Source organism: Hyaena hyaena, unplaced genomic scaffold, assembly GCF_003009895.1.
Source record: "Hyaena hyaena isolate Hyena2069 unplaced genomic scaffold, ASM300989v1 scaffold_652, whole genome shotgun sequence".
NCBI lineage: Eukaryota > Metazoa > Chordata > Mammalia > Carnivora > Hyaenidae > Hyaena > Hyaena hyaena.
Genome location: NW_024081284.1, coordinates 808,271 through 835,092, shown reverse-complemented (window position 1 = coordinate 835,092; position 26,822 = coordinate 808,271). Strand labels below are relative to the sequence as shown.

General features: G+C 47.8%; 1 protein-coding gene across 10 annotated transcripts in view; it reads left to right on the top strand.

Moving 5' to 3' along the window:
• The window catches only part of RIPOR2 (RHO family interacting cell polarization regulator 2), a 230,348-nt gene that overhangs the window by 165,117 nt on the left and 38,409 nt on the right, over positions 1 to 26,822 (top strand). For 9 of the 10 annotated variants that reach the window (XM_039216706.1, XM_039216708.1, XM_039216710.1 and 6 more), the window contains 10 exons: positions 1,811 to 1,937; positions 3,488 to 3,643; positions 4,688 to 4,766; positions 7,955 to 7,978; positions 9,079 to 9,132; positions 12,323 to 12,472; positions 16,268 to 16,331; positions 24,725 to 24,768; positions 25,941 to 26,066; positions 26,285 to 26,433. In XM_039216706.1, the coding sequence (XP_039072637.1) occupies positions 1,811 to 1,937; positions 3,488 to 3,643; positions 4,688 to 4,766; positions 7,955 to 7,978; positions 9,079 to 9,132; positions 12,323 to 12,472; positions 16,268 to 16,331; positions 24,725 to 24,768; positions 25,941 to 26,066; positions 26,285 to 26,433 (973 nt within the window). Of the gene's footprint in view, positions 1 to 1,808; positions 1,938 to 3,487; positions 3,644 to 4,687; positions 4,767 to 7,954; positions 7,979 to 9,078; positions 9,133 to 12,322; positions 12,473 to 16,267; positions 16,332 to 24,724; positions 24,769 to 25,940; positions 26,067 to 26,284; positions 26,434 to 26,822 lie in introns of those variants that run through there. The other variant, XM_039216709.1, reaches the window with a different exon arrangement.

Below are 26,822 nucleotides of genomic sequence, written 5' to 3'. Positions count from 1 at the left end.
ACTGAGCCACCCAGGTGCCCCAACAATAGCGTCTTCTTGACACTCAGGACAAGTTTGCATGGCCCAGCATCCTTTATGAACCTGAGAAGCGGATGGACCTCTTAGTCCAACAGAGAGCACTTAGAAGGACCTCAATAAGTCCTGCATTTCTCCCTGCTGTCGGCACGCTAGGTATTAACTTTGCTACACGTGTGCGCGCGTGCACACACACCCACAGACTTCTACATCATCACTTTAAAATGCAAGAAGGGGGCGCCTGGGTGGCTCGGTTGGTTAAGCGGCCAACTTCAGTTCAGGTCATGATCTCAGGGCTTGAACTCAGGCTCTGTGCTGACAGCTCAGAGCCTGGAGCTGCTTCGGATTCTGTGTCTCCCCCTCTCTCTGCCCCTCCGCGGCTCACACTCTGTCTCTCAAAAATAAATAAACGTTAAAAAAAGGTTTTTTAATAAAATTTTTAAAAATAAAATGAAAGAACGCCAGCCACACTTCAGCTTCTCCCCCACCCCCACAGCTGGCCTGGAACTGGTGGGACTCTGGTCCCGTCCAGCAAGCCTGTTGCCCGTTGTAAGGCCTGGTGCCAAGTGAGTCAGCACCCGGGCCCTGCAAGAATTCCTCTGCTTTCTTCTAGAGACGGAGCGAGGGTAGCAGGGACCGAATGAGGGATTTAAACACTGGCCAAGGTGTGGGGGAGGGGCCAGACTGTCCTCCCTACACCCTCCTTTTCAAGGAGCTGCCTGGCATGGCTCTGAGTACCGCCGGCCAGGCGGCTCCTCCATCACATCTGGAAAGTTCCGCTGCTGTGCCTTGTAGCTTTTCTTGCTCACTTGCTGGGTCTTTAAAGGATAGTTACTGATGCTGTTCGAACAGGCCCAGCTGGTGTCTGCGTATTCTGGAAGCCCTCGGCCTGCACAGAGGCCACCTCCCCCGGCCCCTGCGAGCCCGGTCCTCCTCCGCCCCCCTCTCTGGAGTGAGGTTCCTTGTTAAGACAATGGTGTTTGCTTCCACTGCCTGACCCAGGCCGATAGAATTACCTAGCAGCTCGGGCCGGTCCTTTGGGGGAAGTCACCTCAGGCTTGTGTCCGCCCAAGTTGTGTTCAGACAATGCCTCTCAGTCACTGGTGTGTGAGTCTTGACAAAAGGCAGGCAAGAGACTGAAATGGGGGGGCGCGCTTTCTGCTGTATTTCCCCTCCCTCCCGCTCCCCCTGTATTCTCATCCCAATAACCTAGATCATCCCCACTTTTGTGAGCGCCCTCTTTACCCCTCTTGTTTTGCGAGGCCACAATAGTGGCGAGATCATATCTTTCAAAATATACTTCAGGGGAGAAAGAAGGACAAGTTTAAGTAAATTCATCTCTAAAGACACCTAGTGTTTTCAGCCAACTGACTTGTAAGCGTAGAATTCTACCCGAGACCTGACTGGTTTTGAATGGGATGCCAGAGACGTTCACTTGGCCTGTTTGTGTGTTTCTGCTGTGGAACGGAGATAAACATCCCGAAGCTTTTGTGTATTTGAACCTTGTCTAATTAAAAAAAAAAAAAAAAAAATCCCGGAAAAGAAACCTAAAGTGACTGATAATTGTGTACAATTTCCATTTATTTCTGTCTCCGTGCGTGGGTATCTCTTTCTTTCCTTCACCCGAGAGCTGACTCCTTTGGCTGGAAAAGAACGAGCCCTAGGAAACAAGACTTACAAACATCTAATGGTCTCATGACTCACCTCACCTCACCTTTGTCACCGTTGACAAGCTTAGTGTTTTGTCTGCCTGGACCTGCCTGTAATTTGCTATAATCTTTCCACTGTCTTACAGGACAACCAGCCAGACTCCCTGAAATCATGTTGGTGGGATCCCAGTCCTTCTCACCTGGAGGACCCAATGGGATTATCAGAAGCCAGTCCTTTGCGGGATTCAGCGGCCTTCAGGAGAGGCGATCCAGGCAAGTCATGTGGGGGTCTCTCCCAGGATGTGGCTCAGGAAGGACGCAAGCTCATGCCCTGCAGAGGCTCCGTGAGCATGCAGCCTTGTCACCACACACACACACGCACGCACGCACACACACACGCGCACGTGCACACACACACGTGTTATTTGAATCTCTTTCATGAAACAGATGTTATGCGCCAAAAATTAAGTATTTCGACCTCCTGCTGCAAAGCAGACAGCTGAGGATTTTGGAGACGCCGGCGGCTTGTGTGCATAGCTCTCCCCACCTACCCCCTCCACCGCTGTGCAGCACGTGCCCCATGGCATCCAGACTTAAGAGACTGCGTCGGGTATAAAGTTACGCAGCCGGTAGAGACTGCCTCTGCACGTTGACTCTGGGAAGCAGATGTGACGGGGTCACAGGTGTGGGAAGTTAGAGCTCTGCTGCCTTCATCTGCGCTAGGACTTGGGGAACACACTGGTGGTGGAATAGGTAACATGGAGTAAGTCTGCCGTCGGTTTCTCTGACACGACAGAGGTCTCGGGCTCTCAGGCCCACGTGCTCTGAGCGGTCACATCCCCTTCAGTGCACGCGGTTACGGCAGAGAACAAGTAACCTGCAAGGGGCCCAGGGCAGGCGGCTGCCACACCCCCAGGTCACGGCCTTCCCGTTGACGGTGGGGTCAGGGAGGCGCTGGCCTCGTGGTCTCCTAACCGGTCAGTAGTTTGGGTCTGTGTTATCAGGGGACCATCTCCCCACCGCAGGCTGCCTCCTGCCACTAATACAGACACTGAGTTTTATGTTCTACCTAAAGATAATTGACTCCATAAAAATCAAGCCTAAAACAAGCTGTCAGCCCAGCTATGTGGACTTCTCTTTAATGCTGTCTGGAGTTAGCCACGTGTCATGCTTTTAGTCCTTTATCTAAAAACTGTTCAGGGGTGCCCGGGGGGGTTCCGTCTGTTGAGCATCTGACTCTTGATCTCGGCTCAGGTCACGATCTCATAGTTTGTGGGATCGAGCCTCGATTCGGGCTCTGTGCTGACAGCGTGGAGCCTGCTTGGGATTCTCTGTCTCCTTCTCTCTCTGCCCCTCCGCACGCTTTCTCTCTCTCTCTCTCTCTCAAAATAAATAAATAAATATTTAAGAAACAAAACAAAACCGTTCATTCACATCCTAGATGAATTTTGTAGACGCCCGTGCCTGATGTTACAGGGCGCACGTGTTTTTTCCATTGGATTATATTCCTCTGCTCTCTCACTTCCTCGGAAGTGTTTGTCCTTGGCTTTCTACAAGGTGTCAGTGGTGGGGAATGTTTTCACGCAGAGCACAGTGCCTGAGTGTGGGTAGCCAGTGCCCACCACAGCCTCCAGTTCAAGGTAATAAATCTAATAGTGCATCTACTGATAAACTAAACATAGGACAGTTCAGGTTATGCATATATAAGGGGCCAGTAGCTTCCCCAAAAGGCACTAATACAAACACAAGATGATTAAAAAGGTATTTCTTTGCTCAAATCATTTGGGACGCCGAGACTCACAATTTCTTTTTTCTCTGAATAGATGTAACTCCTTTATTGAAAATCCCTCCGCTCTCAAGAAGCCTCAGGCCAAACTGAAGAAAATGCACAATTTAGGACACAAAAACAATAACCCGCCCAAAGAGCCTCAGCCGAAGAGGGTGGAAGAGGTCGTCAGAGCCTTGAAAAATGGACTTGAGTAAGAACATTGAACCCAAGAATACCCTAGGACGATTCTCCTTTCTAAAGTCCTGGGTAGGGGGAGTGGGGAGGTGGGGACAGGCAGCTAAGTCTTAGGAGATCATTTTAAAATGTCTTTCTGTAGTGATATTTTATCCTTATGCTGCAATCGAGGAAGCCTTAAATGAGTCCCAAACATGTGAAATATATTGGGTTTCCACATTATATCCATGACATGGAAGGAGATCTGAACTAGCGATGTGTTTAACTTGGCCTTGAATTGAATTTCATTTAAACAATGGTGGACAGGGCGCCTGGGTGGCTTAGTCGGTTAAGCGTCCAACTTTCGCTTAGGTCATGATCTCGCGGTTTGTGGGTTCGAGCCCTGCGTCGGGCTCTGTGCTGACTGCCAGCTCAGAGCCTGGAGCCTGTTTCAGAGTCTGTGACTCCCTCTCTCTCTGACCCTCCCCTGCTCATGCTGTCTCTCTCTCTCTCTCCTAGAAATAAATAAAACATTAAAAAAAATAAAATAAACAATGGTGGACAGACTTCTTCATTTTAGTGATTGCTGAAGAAGGGTTCTGAAACCATCCTTCCCAAATCGTTATATTATGTCGTATTGTCTTGTATATATATATATATATATATATATAAAATAATAATTATTATTATTATTAAAGATTGTTTGCCCAGAATACAATTTCCCTAGAGTGCAGGGCACCCGTAGAGTCGGTATTGTATTTAACTAGATAGAACTCTGTGAGCCTGGACCCAGGACAGACTCCACGGTATTTTGCCCCTCCTCGCCGTTGGGTTTTCTTTTTCGGACTTTCAGCCTCACAGCGCTCTCCTCTTCGACCATCTGGTTAGTACCAGAAGCGACTGCTGGAGCTTTCAGAAAGTTGAGAGACTGAGAAGCACACAGCATCTCGCCCACCGACTCTGCCCTCTAGAGAGCAGGGCTCGGACGTTTGTCCCCTTCTGGAGGACGGGGTCAGCACCGGCACCGCATGCCACGTGCCAGGCACCAAGTTCACGGTTGTGTTTCCTGTTGTTTCTGCAGTGAGTATCTGGAGGTTCACCAGACGGAGTTGGACAAGTTAACAGCGCAGTTAAAAGATATGAGACGGAACTCCCGTCTGGTAGGTACTGTCCATCAGTAGGATGTTAGCACAGTATTCCTTTTCTGGCTGTCTTTTTTTTTTTCTTTTTTTTTGTACTGGATGGAAATGGGGAGATGGAGAAGGGTACAAGGACAAGAAAGAACCTTTAAGAAAAGCAGATCATGGGGGCGCCTGGGTGGCTTAGTCGGTTAAGCATCCGACTTTCGCTCAGGTCGTGATCTCGCGGTTTGTGGGTTCGAGCCCCGCGTCGGGCTCTGTGCTGACTGCCAGCTCAGAGCCTGGAGCCTGTTTCAGTCTGTGACTCCCTCTCTCTCTGACCCTCCCCTGCTTACGCTGTCTCTCTCTCTCTCTCCTAGAAATAAATAAAACATTAAAAAAAAAAAAAAAGAAAAAAGAAAAGAAAAGCAGATCATGGGGTGCCTGGCTGGCTCAGTTGGTTAAGCATCTGACTCTTGGTTTCGGCTGGGGTCATGACCTCGCAGTTCGTGGGTTCGAGCTCTGTGTCAGGCTCTGTGCTGACAGCTCAGAGCCTGGAGCCTGCCTCAGATTCTGTGTCTCCCTCTCTCTCTGCCTCTCCCCTGCTTGCTCTCTCTCTCTCTCTCAAAAATAAAATTAAGAAAATATTTTTTAAAATAACAAAAAAAGAAAAGCAGATCCAAGGGGCAAAGCACTATCCACTTCCTGATGCATATTTGAGAAGGATTTTGTATTTCTTCTTAATGCTTTATTCTTAATAGTTCTCAGTATTTTCCAAGCATGTTTCTACAGATAAACCTTATAATCAAGAAAAAATACTCGGGCACATGGGTGGCTCAGTTGGTTAAGCGTCCAACTTTGACTCAGGTCATGATCTCACTGTTTGTGAGTTCAAGCCCCTCTGTACTGATGTCTCAGAGCCTCCTTGAGATTCTCGGTCTCTCTCTCTCTCTGCCCCTCGCCTGCTCATACTCTCTCTCAAAAATAAACACTTAAGAATATTTTTTAAAAAATACTAAACAACAACCACAACAAGCCCCTATGCCCCTCCTCCAAGTAATATAAGGAAATGAGAAGTTGGGCTTGTCCTAGCATCTTGCTAGTACAGAATCTGGTACCCAGAACTACTAAGAAGATATTATAGGTCAGTGACATCGAGGGAAAGGAGGGTGATTCCAGGAGTACCTGTTATGAGAAGATCGGGGGGGGGGGGGTCCCTGAGCCACTTCAGTTACATGTCCTTGTGCTCAACGTGCTTGTAGATTTCCCCTCTTCCGATGAATCTGTGAGGACTTGTCTGCTTGCAGAGGGGCCTCCAGTCTATACCCATTTTATTTTATTTTCAATGTTTATTTATTTATGAGAGAGAAAGAGAGACAGAACACAGTGGGAGAGGGTCAGAGAGAGAGGGAGACACAGAATCTGAAGCAGCTCCGGGCTCTGAGCTGTCAGCACAGAGCCTGACATGAGGCTCCAACCCACAAACCGTGAGATCATGACCTGAGCCAAAGTTGGACGCTTTAACCAACCAAGCCACCCAGGTGCCCCCTATATGCTATTTTAATGATTTTGTTCAGGGGTGCCTGGGCAGCTCAGTCTGCTAAGCGTCTGACTCTTGGTTTTGACTCAGGTCATGATCTTGGGTTCCTGAGTTCGATCCCTGCATCGGGCTCCACTCTGACACTGTGGAGCCTCTTTGGGATTCTCTCTCTCTCCATCTCTCTCTGCCCCTCCCCTGCTTGCACTCTCTCTCTCTCTCAAAATAAATAAATAAACTTAAATAAAGGATTTTAGGGGTGCCTGGGTGGCTCAGTCGGTTAATTGTCCGACTTCGGTTCAGGTCATGATCTCACGGTTTGTGGGTTCGAGCCCCACATCGGGCTCTGTGCTGACAGCTCAGAGCCTGGAGCCTGCATCGGATTCTGTGTCTCCCTCTCTCTCTGACCCTCCCCTGCTCATGCTGTATCTCTCTCTCTCTCTCTCACTCTCAGAAATAAATAAAACACTTAAAAATTTAAATAAAGGATTTTGTTCTGCTCTAAATGATCTTACAGCTTAATGTTTCCAGATGTCAGAAAGCCCAGGAAAAGTGTCCACATCCTAGCATTCACAGCTGCTGTCATCTTCTGTTTTAGGAGATCCGCTAAGACGTGTAGCGGTGGCCTTTCTGAAGGCTTAGAGGTTAAAGGCTTTATCGAAGTTAAAAGATTTTATACCCTGGTGATGTTAGAGTATGAACTGCCCCATCCCTGCTGGGAATGGCTCCTTATGGAATGGCCTTTTGTGCTTTTGAATGCCCTTGACCAGTGAGTGCTCGCTTCGGCCGCACATATACTAAAATTGAATGCCCTTGACCATCCCTGATGGCAACAAATGTTTCTCCTTGGAGAACAATGGTGAGTGCATGGAGGGGCTCCCGCCAGGACTGAGTGTTCCGTAAGACCCTCCTGACGGGGGGGGATGTGGGAATGCTATACTGATTACACTGTGATATTATGAGCACACAGGAAATGAACTTGCTTAAAAAATGATTTGTGAAAAGCATATCACGCCCTCCAGAACTCTTCTTAAACACCAGTTTTATATGTTTAAACAGGAAGGCAAGTATTCCTTTAACATGTATATTACTGCTGTATTTTTTGTAAACTTTTTTCTTAATTTAAAAGTTAACATGGGGGCGCCTGAGTGGCTCAGTCAGTTGAGCGTCTGGCTTCAGCTCAGGACACGATCTCACTGTTCCCAAGTTCGAGCCCCTCATTGGGCTCTGTGCTGACAGCTTAGAGGCTGGAACCTGTTTCAAATTTTGAGTCTCCCTCCCTCTCTCTCCCTCTTTCTCTCTGTCCCTCTGCTGCTCATGTGCTCGCTCTTGTTCTCTCTCTCGCTCTCTCTCTTTCTCTCTCTCAAAAAAATAAACATTAAAAAAAATGAAAAGTTAACATGAATTTATGGGCTCCTCAGTATGTAAGAGAGGAGAGCTAAAAGCAAGGGAAACCCTTAAAGTTCCCAGCGTGCAGAGAGATTGGGGTGGAATTCTGGAGACACGGAGTATAAATAAATATTGGCTCTTAAAAATACCCTTACCGCTATTTAAAATAACCCAGCAGAACTTGGCAGGCTTGATCATTATTTCACTGGTAATGCAGAAGTGCAGACTAAACCCCTCTGTTCATATCAGTAACAATTTTGAGTAGAGTATGTGTTAATTCTGACACTTCTGTTTTTTATTTTAGGGTGTCCTGTATGACCTAGACAAGGTGAGTTACCATTCTGTGCTGGAGAGTTGCTGAAAACTAAAACACTGAATCTTTGAATAGAGGTCAGTGGTTTCCTGTTAGGCATAATGGGGTCTCAGAGAACTGAGGATTTTTCTAAGCCTAGGAAAAGTCATGCTTGTCTCCAATGAGGAGGCCAAATAAGTACCATCGTCTGTAGCTCCAATACCGTCCTTAGGGTCACTTCCCTAAAAATGCCACCTGGGTGGAGGGGATCTCGGTGTGCTGATAAGTTTAGGCACTTCCCCGATATTTGGAGTTCCTTACCCATGTTCCCTCTAATATGGACTAACCTGTTTCATCAAACTGAAGACCTCCTTGATTGGAAAACACCCCAGTATTTTATATGTCCCTAATGGGGAAAAAAAGGTGATTTCAGTTACATCTTGGCACTGTTTTTTCTTTTCACTTACAAGTTATAGTATTTTATGCTTCATGACAAAACTCTTCTAGTTTGCTTTTCGGTGTAGATTTTGTTTTTATTTCTTTCAATATGCTGCTCTTCCCTTCCCATGCCCTTCTGTGTATGCAGAATTTTAATGCTGAATCATGGTATAATGGTTTTCTTGAAGACATTTTAAAGGGTAATTAAATTTAATGCGTGTAATAACAGTATTTATAACTCAAACGAAGGGATGACACATGAACCACTGTGATTATCTGTGAGCGTGCACTGGCAGTAGCGATTGTAAAATGCACCCCAATTTCAGAGACACTAAAATGCAGGGGGCGTGAGCTCATCTTAGAGATGATAGGTGGAGGGACACAGGTCTACCCCACCGTGACTGCATCCCACCAGAAACCAGTGAGATCCACTTGATTGGGTTCCCTCAGTGTTCCCCACAACGATTCCAATAACCAACTTGAGTTCATCTCTCAGAATATTTATTCCATGTCTTAGAAAATACTTGCCAGGTTGTTCATAGAGGGTCTTTGAAATAGCCAAGTTGGAAGAAAGGGGAGATGGTTAGCATTTTCTGGTACATTTGAGTAGGACATTGGGAAGAAGACATTCCTGCCAGTCTAGATGGGTTAAACTGTAAATAGCTGCACTTTTTTCAAACTTCTTCTTTTAATTCCAGCAAATTAAAACGATTGAAAGATACATGAGGCGCCTGGAGTTTCACATCAGTAAGGTAATAGAAGTTCCAGTGATCTTGACTTGTGTGTTTCCGTTCTCGGTCACTAATCGATACGCCTTGGGCCTAAGCATGGCATCTAGTCCGTGGAGAATTTCTTACCTAATTGACTCCTGAGCCGATTAGCAGTTAAGTCCCCCAACAGGCAGTAAAGATGGAGAAAAACAAGAATGAGGGCTCTGACAATCCGGCATAGCACCGACCCTACTCAGGTCAACGGACATTAAGTGCTTCCCATAGGGCACACGCAGTGCCTCCTCGTGGGCTTTGAGTCTCCACATAGTCTTGTAAAGACTGAACCAAATTGACCCTACGAGAAACTTCACACTTGCCTAACTTGACCACTGGGCACGTGTACAACTCGGTACCCCGTAAACTTCTTCACGAAGGCCTTAAACGTACTTAAGAACAGCTCCCTAACTCTGTGGAGCTCCCACTCCCTTCTGCCCTTCCTCGCATGACCTCTTCATCTTCGGCACCCCCATAGACGGGGGCCGTTTTGTTGTCAAGATCCCTGACACCCAGCCCTGAACCCTCCAGATAGTTCACTGATGGCCCACCCAGCCTTGTGTGGAGTGGGGCTTTGTCACCCCTTGTTCTGAACCCTTAAAAGAGCTCCCGGTACAGCTGGAACATATATTTCCCTTTGGGAGCCGCTAAATCCCACCAGTAGCGATTCCTGTCTGCATCCCCGTGTGTCAGCCTCTCTTCCAAGTACAGAGACTGGAGGCTTCAGCCCATCTCTGTGCTAGGAGTCAGAAGCCTTGGATTCCAGACACTACCCTCTGGGCTCTATCACCTAGGTGGGCCTTGGTGTTCCACTCTGTGAAATGGGGCTGGGAGGTGCACATATTCAATCAAATTTCCTTCATTTAAAAATTCTGTGATGATTTATGTGCATGCAGATACATGTACCTACAGCTGCCTTTGTAAGTTCCCACTCTGACAAATCTCTCTTCCCTCGGCCAATCTGAAACCGCTCCAATTTCTGATAATAAATAAAACCATGACATCCACCCGAAGGTATTTGTGTGGCAGGCGAGTGTTGGCAAATTGAAACCCAGCATGAAAACAAAGTCCTGTCTTAGGTAGGAGTGTATTTATCCATCTTGTATCTGTCGTTATTAAACACAAAAACCCCGGTGGCCCTTAAAGATTGGTAGCGGTCTCTTTGCAACACCATATACACAGCGTGCCTCACAAATTATAGTTAACCGAATGAGCCAATCAGCTTATTTGATGAGAGCCACTGCTGACTTAGAGTTGAAACAGATGCTTGCCTACAAGATGAGCCCGTTTCCACTCAAGTGAGTACTTGGTTACCCGTTATCCTAAAGGTGAACGCCATTTGGCTAGGATAGGTTGACAAGGAAATGAAAATAAAGAATTAACTTCTCCTTAAATGCAGAGTAGTAGACTACGTCCTCAGGGCTAAACCAGTGTCCCCGTGGGCAGCTTCTTTGTAGAGGAGACTACAGTCACAGACTTTATAGCAAACTCGGTAGTGGGGGAAAGGCTGAAGGGGGCAGGCTCACAGGGGACCATTTGGGTGCAACCGCCTGGCCTGTGCTGGAAGAAGTATCCGCTCTTGTGCTTCTGAGAGTTTGTGGGGACCTCCCGCATCAGAACAGTCGGCAGTCTGTATTTAAGATTTCAGATTCACAGCCCTGCCCTAACCTCCTGAATCAGCATCTTGGAATGGGGGCTGGGCAGCGTGTTAACATGCTCACCAGGTGAGGCTGGGCTGACTTGTTACAGTACAGGAACTACCTTCTCTGCCAGCCACCAACCCAAAGATTTCATCAGCAGATACAGCAGCCCTCAGCCTGACATCTCCCCCTTAATCAGGCACAAATCCGTTGGCCCCAAAGATGAAAGGCTGCCTTCCAGAGTCCGGCAATGGCTCTCAGCAGAGCTCAGTGGACTGTTGAAATAAAGAGCAACAGAGAATACCATAACCAGAGAGCAATGTCCAGTCTCCGTCTTCTAAGCTGAGTGTGATGACGTCTCATATAGAGACAGCAAGTGTGGAAGACCACACCACGCTGACAGGTCCTACCTCTAGTGAGTGCCCCAAAACTCGCCTTCAGAGCAAAAGAGGAATCTTAAACTCCAAAACCCATGACATTCATCTCCAGCCTTTTCTGGTTCTACAGCTTTGTGAGGCAGTAGAGCTTGTATGGAAAGGAAACCCTCAAGTGGTCTGAGGACTGCTGAGTAGTAGCAAGCTCCTAGTGTAGGAGGCCTGGTCATAGCTTTCCTTTGCTTCTGCTCACGCCGGGTGCTAGTGTCCTTTAATCTGCCTGCGTGCACCCGTAGTTAACTGGGTGGCGTGTTGATAACGGACGAGAGTTCAAGCCTGTGCACATACTTGTGCCCAAGAATGATGAGGTTTTCTCCGCGTAGGCGCTGTTGATATTTGGAGATGGTCCATGTTGTAGGAGCCGTCCTCTCCCGCCAGCATGTTTGAGCATTCCTGGCCTCTATACGTACCAGGTGGCCGTAGCACCTCTCAGCTGTGACACCGGGAAAAAAAAAGGCTCCAGCTTTTGCCAAATGTCCCCTAGGTGTCAAAATAGCCCTGGGTTGATTGAGCATCACTGCCTTCGAGACATTAAGTGACAATCAGGCTTATAGAATGAATACGGTTGATCATCATTTGCAAAAGGTTTATTATCATTTAGGGGCGTAAGTGTAGAGGTGTAGGAGAAACATGCTCACTCCATTGTTCTCCATTGTGAGGCTCTTTATTGAAAATGATTCTTGTAATGTCTTGGCTCAATTTCTTTTTTTTTTTTTTTAATTGCTAAATTTAGACATGTGAGTATCACCTTGTGAAAATACTCTTAAAATAAAGTGATAATAGCCTCATACAAACACTTCCAGTGCTTTTTGCTTATGAAGAAGACTCCAGCCTTCATTATCGAGTGCATGTCGCACACAGCCGCCAGTGTTAAGCCCTTTTCCATTTTGTGCCATTTGAAAAGACAGCTCAGAAGAAAATCTGCTTCACAATAGAAAATGGATCCCAGTAGCTAACACAAAAATGATTGGTCTCTGTCTACACAAGGCCCCTTGTTGAGGTCAGAAACATAAATGCCTTAAGCACTTGGCCAATGGCCGATGTAACTTCTTCCACATGAGATGACGTACTTCCATCCTGTGTTCCCTCTCGTGGTTCCGACAGGTGGACGAACTCTATGAAGCTTATTGCATCCAAAGACGCCTGCAAGACGGAGCCAGCAAAATGAAGCAAGCCTTCGCAGCCTCCCCTGCCAGCCGAGCTGCCCGGGAGAGTCTGTCCGAGATCAGTCGCAGCTACAGGGAGTACACCGAGGTAGGTGCGGGTCAGCTTGGGAGCTTGAGTCCCCCAGACTTGTCGCAGTCGCGGGTAACTGCCAACAGCAAGTGGAGCAGCAGCCTGCAACCCCACACTACCCTTCAGGGAGATGTTCCACGGTTTGCCCCTCGTGCTGGTTTGGGCTGTCCACGGAATTCTATAAGATGACTCCTGGGGAGTTTGGTCAGTGGTGTTTTTGTTCAGTCTTCATTAGACTCCACGGCTTTCGTTGGCTTCGCTCGGTCCCTGAACACCACCTGTCAGGCACTCATCTCCTAGTGCCTTGGAATCTGCTTGCTCACGAACTTGTACAATGCTAAGATTTTAGATTCGATGAAGCCGTTCACTGGCCAAGTCTCACACTCTTATGTGCTCATGCCGCCTTGTCCTCTTTGCACAACTAGGCTGCAAATGCTTGTGGGAAATTTCAGTGAATGCATGAGTAAGCCGCAATGCCCTGGTTTTTGATGTTTAAGTGCGCTTCTAACTTTCCTAGCATGTGATTGAATCTGGCTTTATTCATGGAAGTTGAGCAGACCCAGTGGGTAAGATGACTTCGCTGGAGGTTGGGTATCCCTAAGCCTCCAGCCTAGGATTATTCTATTATAAGGAGGTTCCCTTCTATCTTAAAGGAGGCAAGACCAAGAACCCTGAGCAGAAGTGTGCTTTCCTGGCTTCTGTCTCTGAGGCCCAATCATATGAAACAGGGAGGTCTTCACTCCTCCTGGGGTCACCTGACACCAAGTGTCTTGGATGAAAGACTGAATTATTAAAGCATCTTGTCTCACTGGCCCATGAGTCTGTTCAGCGATCGAATTTCATGAATGAAGTCATCAGCCTCTTACGGGTCTGCTGGACAGATCCCAGAGCCGAGCAATCTGTCTCAGCCCTGCGGCAGGAGGGACCTCATGGGTCACTTTGTATGGTCACTCCAGCCACGCCTCTGGTCTGAACCATTAGTTTCTTTCCATGGTCTGAAACAGGCTTCTTTACCTATGTTCCCCTTTCAGAACAACGCTTTTTAAATGCATGAAATAACATACATAGAATCCAGGAATTCAAAGCAAACCAATTATACTGAAACATATTTCAGTATTAGCCATACAGTTGTCAAAATATCTTAAAAAGCCAAATATTTTGATATCATGCTATGCCTTATTGATGCCGCTTCATTAACGCATCAACATCAAGTTATAAGATCTAGCAGTGCCTGCAGTTATTTGACGTTACAAGATTTTAAAGCAGCCAAAAGTGTAAATGATTTTTCAAGGTATCTAGAACAAATGATGTGACCACGAACATACATGTGATTTCTGTCCATGTCAGAGTCACAGCTACTGGTCACACTGCTGAGGCTCCCTTTCTACTTTCATGATACTTCAACACGATAAATTTACAATTCGAAGTTGGGAACCAGCGGAGAGTTTCTTTCCCATCCAAGTTGATGGACCCCAGGGCCGAGGACCCCTGGCTTAAGAGTAGCCCAGCTCTGGTTCATGACACCTTGTTTCTCCATATCCATGAAATCAAAAGAGCAATTATAGAGGTCGTTCAGGGTCTGCGAGCCGATAACAGACCATCAGGGGCTGGAACATTCACTAGCCGTTTCAGAAATACCTGCCCTTGGTCAAGTGCCAAAGCATGGCATCACAGTCTGCTCGCAGATTCAGAGATGTAGATTACAACATCAGCAAGAGGAACTGCTGCCATAGAGAAGAGAGGGTCGGATTTCCGTAGGCGCCTACCTCACTTGTCATCAGGTGGTTTTGTATCTTCACAGAACTGCAAAGCCAGGATTTGGTCACAAGGAATGTTTAGGGCAGGAAGGCTCTGGATGGTTCCACAGGTGCAGCAGTTTTCATCAGTGGCTGCAGGGGTGAGACGGAAGCGAACCCTGACCACAGATGTGCCCAACTGCTAAGCTAGCTGCCCCCCAAGGTGTTTTTGAAGACACTGGTCCCTATCCTGGCTCGCATGATAGTATCACTGGCGTTTTTGGAGAGTGTAATATGTACCTTCCCGGAAACACACGATACTTTACGAAGAGAGGTTTACAGTACTGAGGGGTTCTCAAAGCTTTCAATCAGCACAGAGCTCAGACTTCAGGAAGTTTCCCCCGGGTTTGCTGAGCTGTTTCAGGCACTAGGAACTTACAAGGGGAAAGATGATGGCCATTCTTTTTGTGTCCAGTCCAGGCACCAGTTCAGGAGAGTGATCTTTTGGGGCAGAACAAAGGAACAAGTAGGAACCAGAAGGTGTAGCCTTGCAGATCCGCTCTGAAGTTCTCAGCAAACAAAATGCAAAGGGAGCAACCCCTGTCAGTGCTCCCTGGGCTGGCCACCCCCAGTACCCCAAGCCCCACCCCCGCGGTGGGGGCTGACTGCTGAGGGGGCAGCCTGCAGGTGCCCCGGCGGGGAGGGGGAGGGGAGGGATGGGCACCAACGCTTTGTGCAGCTGAGGCGGTCTCCAGAGCTTAAGCTGGCCAACCTGCAAAAGGGCCCCACTGGAGAGAGCCCCCCACTGGAGAGAGCCCCCCACTGGAGAGAGCCCCCCACTGGAGAGAGCCCCCCACCATGGTGCTTCTCCTTTTCTGATCTCCAGTTGCTCTGTTTGGATTATCAGATACTGAGGAGGCAAGGTGGGGGCGATGGTGAGTCTAACCACACCCTGAGATGGTGTCCCTCCTTCCCCAGTGTCCCCTCAACTCCAGAGTCAGTGTAGGACTCTCATCAGACCCAGGAACCACTTTATGGCGTGCCTCAGGAGCCCACCTCACTCACAGAGCGTAGCGCCTGAGCTATTTTTCACCCCCCACCCCGTTTTTATTAAGAACAATTTCCAATCGAGAGAAAAGTCAAGACGTATAATAAACACCATCTACCTTTACGGATTGACCAGTTGGTAATATTTTGCCCTATTTGCTTTCCTTCTTTCACATGCGCTCAATTTTTCCTTTTCTTTTTCTTTTTTCTTTTTTTTTTTTTTTTTTGCTGAGTCATTTGATAGTAAGTAGTAGACATTGTGACACTTTACAATAAGTATTTCAGTGCCGATTCCATGATGGTAACCTGTGTAACCTGTGTATCCCCTGGACAAACACACAGCATTGTCACAAGTAAGAAAATTAATCCACTCAACAGAGGTATCAAAAAGCCTGTACATTTCCAGACGTCCCCTATTAGGTCCAGTGATGTCTTTTCTGTTTTAGCTTATTGTCCTTCAAATCAGGATCCAATGAAAGGCAATAGATGGCATTTGGTTGTTATGTCTCTTTAGCCTCTTTTGGCTAGAACTCCCCCACACACACACAACATTGCCTTTGCATAGAATCCAGGCCAGCTCTTCCAGCATCTCACGTTCTGGATTCGTCTGTTTATGGCATAATTTGATGATATAATTGAGGTACCATCTGAAGGCAACACAGCAAGGCTTCCGTTGCAGTAGGTCCCGAAGTCCACTACATAACAGCCTTGATCTTCTCCATTTCGGAGAAGACTGCTTTCCTGCTTTATCTAGCATCCCAGTCCTCATTGTTGAACATGGAAATAATTGAACTTGTTCTTCTATGCTCCGAATCTCCCATGCACCAGAAGGCCTGGATAGACTCAGGTGCACCATTTCGTCAGGAGGGCGTCCCAGGCGGTGCTGGGTAGCGCCCTGCAAGCCGGTGGCTGCCTCCTGGAATTCAGGCAGTAGCCAGTTGTCTGCAGCTATGAGAACGGTGTGGGCTTGGTTTGAGCTGCTGTGGGGGAGGGGCGTAGGCCTGACGCCAGTCTTCCGTTCTTTCCACAGAACATGTGCACCATTGAAGCAGAGCTGGAGAATCTGCTGGGGGAGTTCTCCATCAGGATGAAAGGTACTCGGGCGTCTGGGGCTCAGAAGGTTAAGTGTCTGACTCTCCATCTCAGCTCAGGGCATGATCTCACGGTTCAGGGGTTCAAGCCCTGTTTCGGGCTCAGGGCTGACAGCACAGAGACTGCTTGGGATTCTGCATCTCCCTCTCTGTACCTCCCTTGCTCACTCTCTCTCTCTCTTTCCCTCTCCTCTGCCCCCGGTCTCTCAAGATAAGTAAACTTAAAAAAAAAAAAAAGAGAGAGATGAAAGGTATTCTTTCCCTCATTGAGAGAGTCAGGAGCCATCTCCATGGACAGAGTTCACACTATTTTTATTTTTCTTGCAAAGACACTGTGCCACCACCTTTACTCCTCCCCATTTATGTTATTGTATTGATGATAGATGTTCTGGAACCTTCTAGTCCTAAGACTTACCTGCACCCTTGAATCTTTATTATGGCAGAATCTCAGACATACAGAGAAGTGAAGAGAATATTACAGTGAACCCCATATCACCTAGGTGTAATAATTAGCAAGGTCTTGCTACATTTGCTTCATCTGGTTTTCTCTTTGATGACGTGTAGCCCAGATATGAGTCTGGCTGTGTATATTTCGATATGCATCCCTTAAAGAATAGGGACATCTTCTTACATAACCCCAATGCCCAGTATTATCATGTCTAATAAAACGAACATGCCTTTGTTACTAACCCATTCCCTTGTCCAGTTTTCCCAGTTGTCTCAAAACTGCTTTGTACGGTTGGTTTATTTTCATCAGGACCCACCTGAGGTCCAGGCATCCTAAGTGGTCACTTGTGTCTCCCTTAGGCTTGCTATCATCTAAAACAGACCCTTCCCATTTTCTTCCTACCATCAACTTGGCATGAAAACCCTTGTTGTATAGAACATCCCACATTCTAGATTGGTCTTCTGGCTTCTCTGTGGTGTCATTTCAGTTAGTCCTTTGCGCTCATGTTTTCTGTCAGCTACCCACCAATTACTTTATTTTATTCATTTCTAGTGTTACACCACGGATGACTATGCATTTTCCTCTTTTTCCCAGTGCGTCTCTGGTGTTTGCTCTGGAAAGTTCCAACGTAGAGGCATCATGGGGTTATATTTGTACCGCAGCTTGTTCAGAACAAACCAGGCAGGGCAGCCTTAGCAAACAGGGCATTGCCCACGCCTCGCGGGCAGGCTCTCTGATCAGCAGCAGCAAGTCGGTGTGTCTTGAGTTTGGGCCCATTGATTGCAGCAACGAGGGCTGGGGCGTAGCCGCTTCTGGTCCTCCGATTTCTGAGGCAGCTTGATCCCTGGCTTGTTGCTAATGGGAACTTAATCACCCTGTTGTCTGTGTTTTGCAATTAAGGGAGTAGAGAAGGGGGGTACTTTTTTAAGTGCTCAACAGGAGAGTTTCGTTTTGGAATGAGTCATTTAAGTCTGCAGGGCACTGTTTGTGTCCAACACCAGGCACCCCGTGAGAGCACGAGAGCCGCTCTGAATGAGTTTATTCCTGGAGTGACAGTGACCTTGACCTTCAATGTCCGCAATGGCTGCATTCTTCTCTCGAGCAGACCTGAGAGTGAATCGTTTGTTGTTCAGTGTTAAATCTCAGCACTGGCGGTACCACCGAGGCTCTTTCAGTGTTTTGTTTCTTGTCTTCGTGTTGGGTCCTCACGAGAGTCAGAGGTTGAAAAACCGCTCAGGCCCTGCCCCAGACCTAGCAAGTCAGTAGGGGGCAGGGGGCCTGCAAGATTTTTTTAAGACTCTCAGGATGGTTTCAGCAGCAGCCTGATTCTGGAAATCAGTTGCCCTGAATGAGTGTTTAGCAGAAAGCACTTCTGTCTCCTTTGCCCCGACGCTCGGGCACCATCCGTGCAGGCTAGTCCGTCTCCCAGCTGAGACTCGGAAGCAGCACACCTTGCTGTTGATACAGGGGGTCCCAGGTCTCCCCTATTCCTGGTGCTCACCCTTCTCCAGGGCGTCCGTCATTGGCAGGTGATAATTCCCCCATGTTACTGGCGGGAAATGGGCGTTCAATGACTTGTCCTAGAACTCACACAGTAAGTTGGAGTCAGACTTGACACTGAATTCCAGGGCTCCCCCATTCCCACGCTCAATCCCGTACAAGGAGGACTGATGTTGAAGAGAGCAGAGCAGATACTATTAACGTTGCTCAGAGCATGGCCTCTGCTGTGGGAAGGCCTCCCACGCAGCACACAGGCGGCCTGGTGGTCAGTGAGACGATGACGCTGGGGGCCCGCCGTCCACTGAGGGACCTGGGCACCGGCTAAGGAATGGCTCTGGTCCTAAAGGTTGTCAGGGTGGCCCGGCAGGCCCTCCTGATCCCGGCCTTTCCAGCTCTGCTGCTCTGTCTTCTCGTTCCCACCTGGTCTGCTTCCTTAGCTTCTGTCCGTTCCCTGGCGCGGGGGGGGGGAGGGGGGGTGTCTCCAGACCCGAAACTTAACGCTCCTTGTTCATTACAGACTATTCTCCCTCTCACTTCCCCAATGTAACATGAAAGCTCAGAAACTACAGCTATGAAGCCTTTCAAGGGTAACACCGGCATGGAAATCTTCCTCTCTCTTGATAAAGGGAAGCCCCCGCACACTGCCAAGAGGTCTTACATCTTTGCAATGAGCTACTTTCTTATCTGTTATTCCTTCTGGTAAAACATAACCACCCCCAACAAACATACTGACATAAGCTGAGGATATTTCATAATATTTTCAGACCTGCTAACCCCACTTCCTCCTGCCACACCCTTTCACACTTCCCTTTTTGTCCTACCCAACACGAAGAAAACAACCATTTTGGTTGTGTGTGTGTGTGTGTGTGTGTGTGTGTGTAGCAGTGTGGGTGTGGCCAGATTGATGATAAAAACAACTGATCGAACACTTACGGAGCTCCCGCTCTCGGCCATGCCCTCGGCCGCCTCCTGAAGTGTGGTCTTGAGTCCCACACCCCCGCTGGAGAAGATGGCGGTATGAGCCAGAGTGTTCTCATTCAGTGGAATGAATCACCCGCTGGACCAATGAGGAGGCTGGGTTATCTCAGAAGCCTGGGTGGTGGCGAAGAAGGGCGCCGCTCACCTATCTTAGGGTATGGAAGGAAGGAGGAAGGCTCCCCGGTGTAACCTCTGAACACGGAGGAGAGGCACTGCTCTGGGCACATGAGCAGCAAGGGAATGGCATTCACCGAAGAGGGAAAAGCATGTTGGAAAATGGCGGGTGGGCTGGTGAGGCTGAATCGCTTCCTGCAAGAAGAGTGATGGGCGTCCATTGGCCCTGGATCTTAAAGCACCTTAAATGTCAGGCTAGAGAGGGAGCCTCTTGTTAACCAGGGCGGAGAAGAAAAGATGCGGGCTCTCGGGGAGCAGTAGCTCCCCCAGTGAGCGTGCCAGTGACCTTCCAGGCGGTGTGTCCCACGCCTGCGCCTGCCTCTCCGGCGTGCAGGGCAGGTCGGGCCTCAGCAGCAGGGAGCACTCCCCGGGAGCTGGTGCGTCTGCATTGTTTCTCCCTGGTCAATAAATCAGGAAGGCCTGCAACAGAGCTCCTGGCGCTTTGCCTTGGCGTAGGAAGTATGGCTTCCTTAGCTCCATGACCCCCCCGCCACGTGCTGAACTTTGTTCACATGGCCATGAACACCTGGCCACCCTTCTCCCTATTTGTATGCGGTCCACGCATGTGACCTTTTTAATCTGTGGAAAGGAACTAGAAAACGTGGGGAGTGGGGCGCCTGGGTGGCTTAGTCGGTTGAGCGTCCGACTTTCGCTTGGGTCATGATCTTGCGGTTCGTGGGTTCGAGCCCCGCGTCGGGCTCTGTGCTGACTGCCAGCTCGGAGCCTGGAGCCTGTTNTCGGGCTCTGTGCTGACTGCCAGCTCGGAGCCTGGAGCCTGTTTCAGTCTGTCACTCCCTCTCTCTCTGACCCTCCCCTGCTCACGCTGTCTCTCTCTCTCTCTCCTAGGAAAAAAAAAAAATTAGAAAACGTGGGGAGCTTTCTTGTGTCGGAAAAGTCTCTGAGCAGAGGCAGGAAAGGTGGGCGGCTTCCTAATCTTGCATCTGGGCCTTCCACACGGCGCCGTAGAATAGCCAGTTCGGTCACTACTAGGTGTTTACAGTACAACAGACTAACAGTAGAGGAAGATGCACCATAGAGATCAAAGTCCCCTACCCCCACCCAGCCCTGGAGGCCAGCCCCCAGTGGCTTTAGAGTGGCCCTAATGAAAGCTTTCTAGGCTGTGCGGCGGTAATCACAAAACCACTGAGAAAGCATAAAGATTTCCCCGACTGGGAAAATCCCAGCAAGCCTCCAGCCCGGCCTGGAAGACCTCAGGCTGTAACTGTAATTGCCCTACTGGTGGCTTTAATTCTGCAGCCAGTGCCGTGATTGGCTTACGTGAGGGAGAGAACATTAGGAAGCGGGAGCGTCGGACATGGTTTTGCCTCCCTGTTGCCCACTGGCTACATTGTGGTTGTAATCGGGGTCTCAGTGTGCTAGCATTATAAGCAATTTCAAGAAATTTTGCTTTAATAACATGGGCTTATAAGCGCAAAAACATCACTACCAAGTACCTTTCTCCCATTTGGATAAGCTCTTCGGATATGAAATTTCCGGTAATTTTGAAAGGGAAAGAAAAAAACCTTCAAAGGATTTTCCCCTTTACACACTTTGATCTAGCACTGATACCAGGTCAGCTTGGGGTGGGGTGTTTTTTTTGTTTTGTTTTTTAACCAGGCTCCTGTTGTATTTGCACAGGTAAACCTGCAACAGATGAAACCTGAACTAATTTGCGTGGGCTTTAAAGGGCACTTTGGATTTTCTTATAATCAGCACATCTAACCTCTTCTGATTTGTAAAAACCAATTGTGCTTTTCTTCCCCCGAAGTATTAAAAAAAAAAAGACTAAATCCTCCAGAAAATGACTAGGGAAAACTGACTTTTTAAATTCTGCTCTTATTTCAGTAAATCTGTTAAAGTGGCTCGTTATGTTCTAATTATTGGAACAGCCCTAGGTCGCCGGGCTCTGTGGGGAAGGAGGCAGAAGGCGGTGGTGAGTTGCTGCCATCTACTGACAGACAGTGGTAACAGCGGGTGCCTTTTTAAGCCGAAATGCACCTTCCCTGTTCTCTTACCCGTAGCGGTGCCTCTTGGACAGGTGAAGGGCAGTCATTCACTCTACAGCCTCACAGCTTACCGGGCCATGAGTAGAAGGCAAGATGTGCTGTGTGATACCATCCCCATAATCTTTACACGGGTAAAATCATGCTTACGCTAATATGAAAACAATGAATATAAAAGCAATTAAATATAAAAACAATTAACAGTTAAGAACTCAAAGGTCATAAACGGCAGCTGGAGGATACTGAGTCACCAAGGGGTCCGTTGGCCGTATGGACGTCCTGTGCGGGGAGCCGCCTGGGGTCCCAGGGCCGCCCTCGCACCAGCCGTTCACACTTCTCTCCAGCCGCCTCTATGAAAAGAGGATTGTTCTTCTCGAATCAGCTTTAAATTTTTTAAATGGTGCCTTCTCATTTTTTTAAATATTGGCAAACACACCAAAAATGCTTTAAGTCATAATGTCATCGCTCTAAGTGTAAAAATTGTCATGTGTATCCAAACAGCCTTTTCTCTGCATATATGCTGCCCACCAACCAACATATGTGATCTTTTTCTTGTCTTTTTCTTATAAAATAAACACATGATATTTGAAAAAAACCAATAAAAATCACTATTGAATGCCAAACATTTAACTTTCCTCATAATATCACCTTACCAGAGATAATTATTTTAATAATTATATTAATTATAATATAATTAATATATAATAATAGCTTATTAAAGATAGCTAAACATTTGTACTGAATTCTTTTCTTAAATTGAAGTATAGTTCAGTATAGACACTCAATATTCTATTAGTTTTAGGTGTACAACATAGTGATTCTACAAGTTTACATGTTATACTGTGTTCACCGTGACTGTAGCTATCGTTGTTTCTGATAGAACACTGTTACGACACCATTGACTATATTCCCTTTGCTCTACTTTTTATCCCCATGACTTATTCCATAACTGGAAGCCTGTACCTCCCACTCTCCCTTTCCCCCACTTGTCTCATCCTCAGCTGCCTCCCATCTGGAACCCATCAGTTTGTTCTTAGTATTTATGGGCCTACTTTGGCTTTTTGTTTATTTGTTTTGTTTTTAGATTCCACATATAAATGGAATCATATGGTATTTGTCTTTCTCAGCCTGACTTATTTCATTCAGCCTCACGCCCTCTAGCTCCAACCATGTTGTCACAGGTGGCAAGATCTCATCCTTTTGTATGGCTCAGTAATACTCCATGGTGTATAACTGTTTGTAGTGAATTCTGAACTGGAGTTCTTTATCATAAAACTATATTGTTTCTTTTCATAGAAAATGAGACAGTGCTAAAGATTTTTGCCCATTCTTATTAAATTTGTTTCTTGATTAAAACTGTGTCTTCAGGTCCCTGTTGGGGTAAGAGACTTTGCTTTATGGTTGGCATGGAAACAGACGCAGGATTACAGATAAGCCTCCACTGACAAGTTTAGTCTCCTACACTTATGGCGCCCATGTGATGTGCGTATCTTCCTCCCCACAACTTTATCGTGCTTGACACACAGTAGGCATTCTAGAAATACTGATGGGTGAATAGAGCCACTCCCGCTGCCCAGAAGAGCCCGCTTATTCATGCCTTCATTTGCCTATGGTGAAATTCTCTTGTTCAAATACTACCTTCCTCCAAGAAACTAGCCTGCATCAAATGAGATAGAGTTTTTGTTGAATGATACCTAAGTAACACATTCTTATAAAAATTCAAAACATGGACAAAAATCTCCTTTTACTATCTCTCCATTGCTGTTCCCATGGCTGATGTGTATGGATTTGCTATCTTTTCATATAGATAACGTCTTATAAATGAGCTACGTATGGCACATGCTCCATAGACAGTATGACCCAGGGCGCCTGGGGGGCTCAGTCAGTTGAGTGTCTGACTCTTGGTTTTGGTTCAGGTCATGATCTCACGGTTCGTACAAGTTCAAGCCCCACATCAGGCTCAAAGCCTGCTTGGGATTCTGTCTCTCCTCTCTGCCCCTCCCCTGCTTGTGCTCTCTCTGTCTCTGTCTCAAAATAAACTACGAACGAACGAACAGAGGAATGAATGAATAGTATGACTCCGTTCCTGAATATATAATCATTACTCTGTATTAGGCATGTACTATGGACTAGAGGCCATCACTTGTCTTAACAAATAGCTCTTTGAGGTGGAGATTGTGACACAACCCTCCCCCCCGCCCACCACCCCTCTCCATGTTTAGAGGTGATGAAATTGCAGTTGATACCTAGAGTAGGCTCCCTGGTAAATAAAACAGAAGTCACCTTCTGCTTTAACTCTTCTTACTGCCTCTGGTCCAGGTCTGTTTCATCCCTGTGGACTTCAATCACATTTTATTCTATCTTCTTGGTATCGGTAACATCTCTTTTAATTTCCAGATCATTACCCCAATGCACAGATCCCTCCCCACAGGAAGTCTCAATAGATATCTACAGAAAGAAAGAAAGAAAAAGACTGATTAAATTCAGGGTCCCTGAGATGTCCCACAACAGTGCCTGACATGATTTATCCTTGCTGCTACACCAGAGATGTGGCTGGATCTCAGGTCGAGCGGATCCAGCCAGGGAGGGCGTGCCGATGGCGTGAGCACAGGGAAGCCCCATCTCCACGTGGGGAGTGTGGGTTGTTGTCATTTGGTCGGCTGGGTTTTGTGTTCTTAATCACTGGCTTTGTATCGATGATAATCCATCTTAAGTGATTTCATAACACATTAGACGGTGTGTTATGCCATCTAGTTATCGTTATCTGTTACAATGATCTATCTATTATCATTATGCTGGGTAAATAGGGAAGGGGAAACACAGGAATGAGTGAACTGGGGAGAGGCGAGGGAGACAGACTAAGCACACGGAATCTTCGCCCAAGTGAGAGGCTCTTAGCAGCAATCACCAATCTTTAGGACAGAAGGAAAAACAAGAGAGTAGTTTATTTTCATGGGAATATTTGGGGTAAATAAATGAATGTATCTTTCTGGCCCTGATTCTCTCTGATCCTGGAGTCTGAGTGGACTTCCAGCTGGCCAAAGCTTCATAGAGTTCTAGCCCCTGCCGAACAGACTTCTTTGCCCCAGAAAGCACCATCTTTGATTAACCCAGTCAGGAGTATTCTCCGTAGCTTTAGTAGATGGGATTCGCAGCGGTCCCCTTGGGTGGTCCCCCAAAACTATTCCACGAGCTTTCACAAAGGTCTGACACTTGGGGTTTATTAGCGCACCGGTGTGGGTTTGGACGGGGAGATCCGTGCTGCCCCTCACGTCCCTGTTGCACGCTTACAGGTCTGGCTGGTTTTGCTCGCCTCTGTCCTGGAGACCAATATGAAGTAAGTACCATGTCTGTCTGCGGGTTGGAACTGAGGATTTGAGGGGCAGGAGTCAGTTGCCATTATTTGGCTTCTTACGTTGCCTTTTTTTTTTCTTTTACATTTGTTTATTTGGGGGGAAAAATGAAGCCAATGAGAAAGTTTGGAGGTGAAGACCCCCACACGCTTTTCATCCAGACAACAATTTTTAACATAATGCCACATTGGCCTTATTAATACTACTATGATCGTTATTTTGCTGAACCATTTTAGACTAAAGCATGGACATCATGACCTTTTGCCCCATAATTATTTTCCTAAAAATGGAAGAACAGGCTCTCCTATCAGGATTGTGCAGCTCTCAGTGCAGCTGACTTAACATTGGCCCTTGCCATACGATCCATATTCGTATTTTCCCCAGTGTCCCAATGTTGTACTTCACAGCAGCCTTTTCTCCTGGTGCAAGAGCCAATCCGGAATCGGGAGTGCTCGTAAATATCACGGACTTAAGAAGACGACTATCTAGACCTTTCATTGTAAAGACACACTCCATAAAGTAAAAAAGGCTTTTATCTTTTCCCCCTTCAAAAGAGACCTTCGCTAATTATTTCATCTGTCTCCTCCAAAACCATCTATGATCATTCTTCCTGGGCCCGATGGGGGGAGGAGCGTCTTCCCCTAACCAGTAAAGCTGTCTGAGCAAAGACAGCTGGAGACCCTGTCCCTAGGGTCTGTCAGGTTTCAAAGTCTGTGTCCAGTTCTGTCTCCCTCATCCAGGAGGAGGAGGTCTTTTTTCTTGCTTCTGGCTGCTCAGTAGATTCTAGCTGATGGTTTCTCCTCCTGCTGGGGGTCCAACGGCTAATGTACTGAAGCGTGTGTTCTCCCAGGAGAAGGATCCGGTCACCGTGACCGTGGTAACATGGAAACATTGATGACCTTTCGCTAAAGGCCCTCCACGCCCTCCGCGTGGGGGGAGCAGACCTTCCCCCGTCCTGGAAGCCTCGTCCCCTCTCACCATCTGCTCCTCCGCCCAGACTCCAGGGAACTGGAAAGACTAACAAGAAGGGGGTGGGGCGAGGAGGACCAAGCAGGGGGAGCAGCAGCTGATTTATTCCCTGGCCTTTTTATCTTGGAGTTTGGGTGGCAAGTCAGGCAGGGGCCCTGCAGCCTGAGGTCTGGCGTCTTTCCCCCAGATTTTCATGAAGTACGGCCGGCAGAGGTGGAAACTGAAAGGCAAGATAGAAGCGAACGGCAAGCAGAGCTGGGACGGAGAAGAGGTCGTGTTCCTGCCTCTGATCGTGGGATTCATTTCCATCAAGGTTCAGTATTGTCATGGTCATATCCCGGTGCAGGGTGGGGACCTTTGTTCGTGACTTATGCCCGCGGCCCCTCCGCCTTGCAGACTCCCCTCTGCACCCGAGTCCACCGTGAAGACCGCTGATTTCGCCCAGAGCGAGCCGAGCAGAAGACGGGAAAGCGTACCTGGCCTTTGTCCGGGCCCCCCCCCGTAAGGCCATCCCTGTCCGTCTCTCACCAGGTCACGGAACTCAAAGGGCTCGCGACTCACCTCCTGGTCGGCAGCGTGACCTGCGAGACCAAAGAGCTGTTTGCCGCCCGACCTCAGGTGGTGGCCGTTGACATCAATGACCTTGGCACCATCAAACTGAGCCTGGAGATCACGTGGTAGTAAGTGGCCCTTTTCGGTTTCGTCACATTACAAATACGTGCTGCGGACTAGTGCTCTTCAGAGGGTGGTGCGTGGGCCGTCAGAGTCCCCGGGGGAATGTGTCACAGAAGGAGACTCTCGGGTCCCACTGAGACCTGTGTCAGAACCTCTCAGAGCCTGAGGCTCTGCGCTACTGGCTCCACAGGGGAGGTCTGCACATCATCAGGTCCGTAAGCTGGAGAAGCCTCTGTCTTATCACTTTTCTCCTCTCCTACTTCCTATTTGAAATAGTTTATTCTGCTGCCTTCCCTCCTTCTCAGCCGTTCAACATATATAAAGAAATATAGCTCTGGGGCACCTGCGTGGCTCAGGTTCATGAGTTCGAGCCCCGCATCGGGCTCTGTGCTGA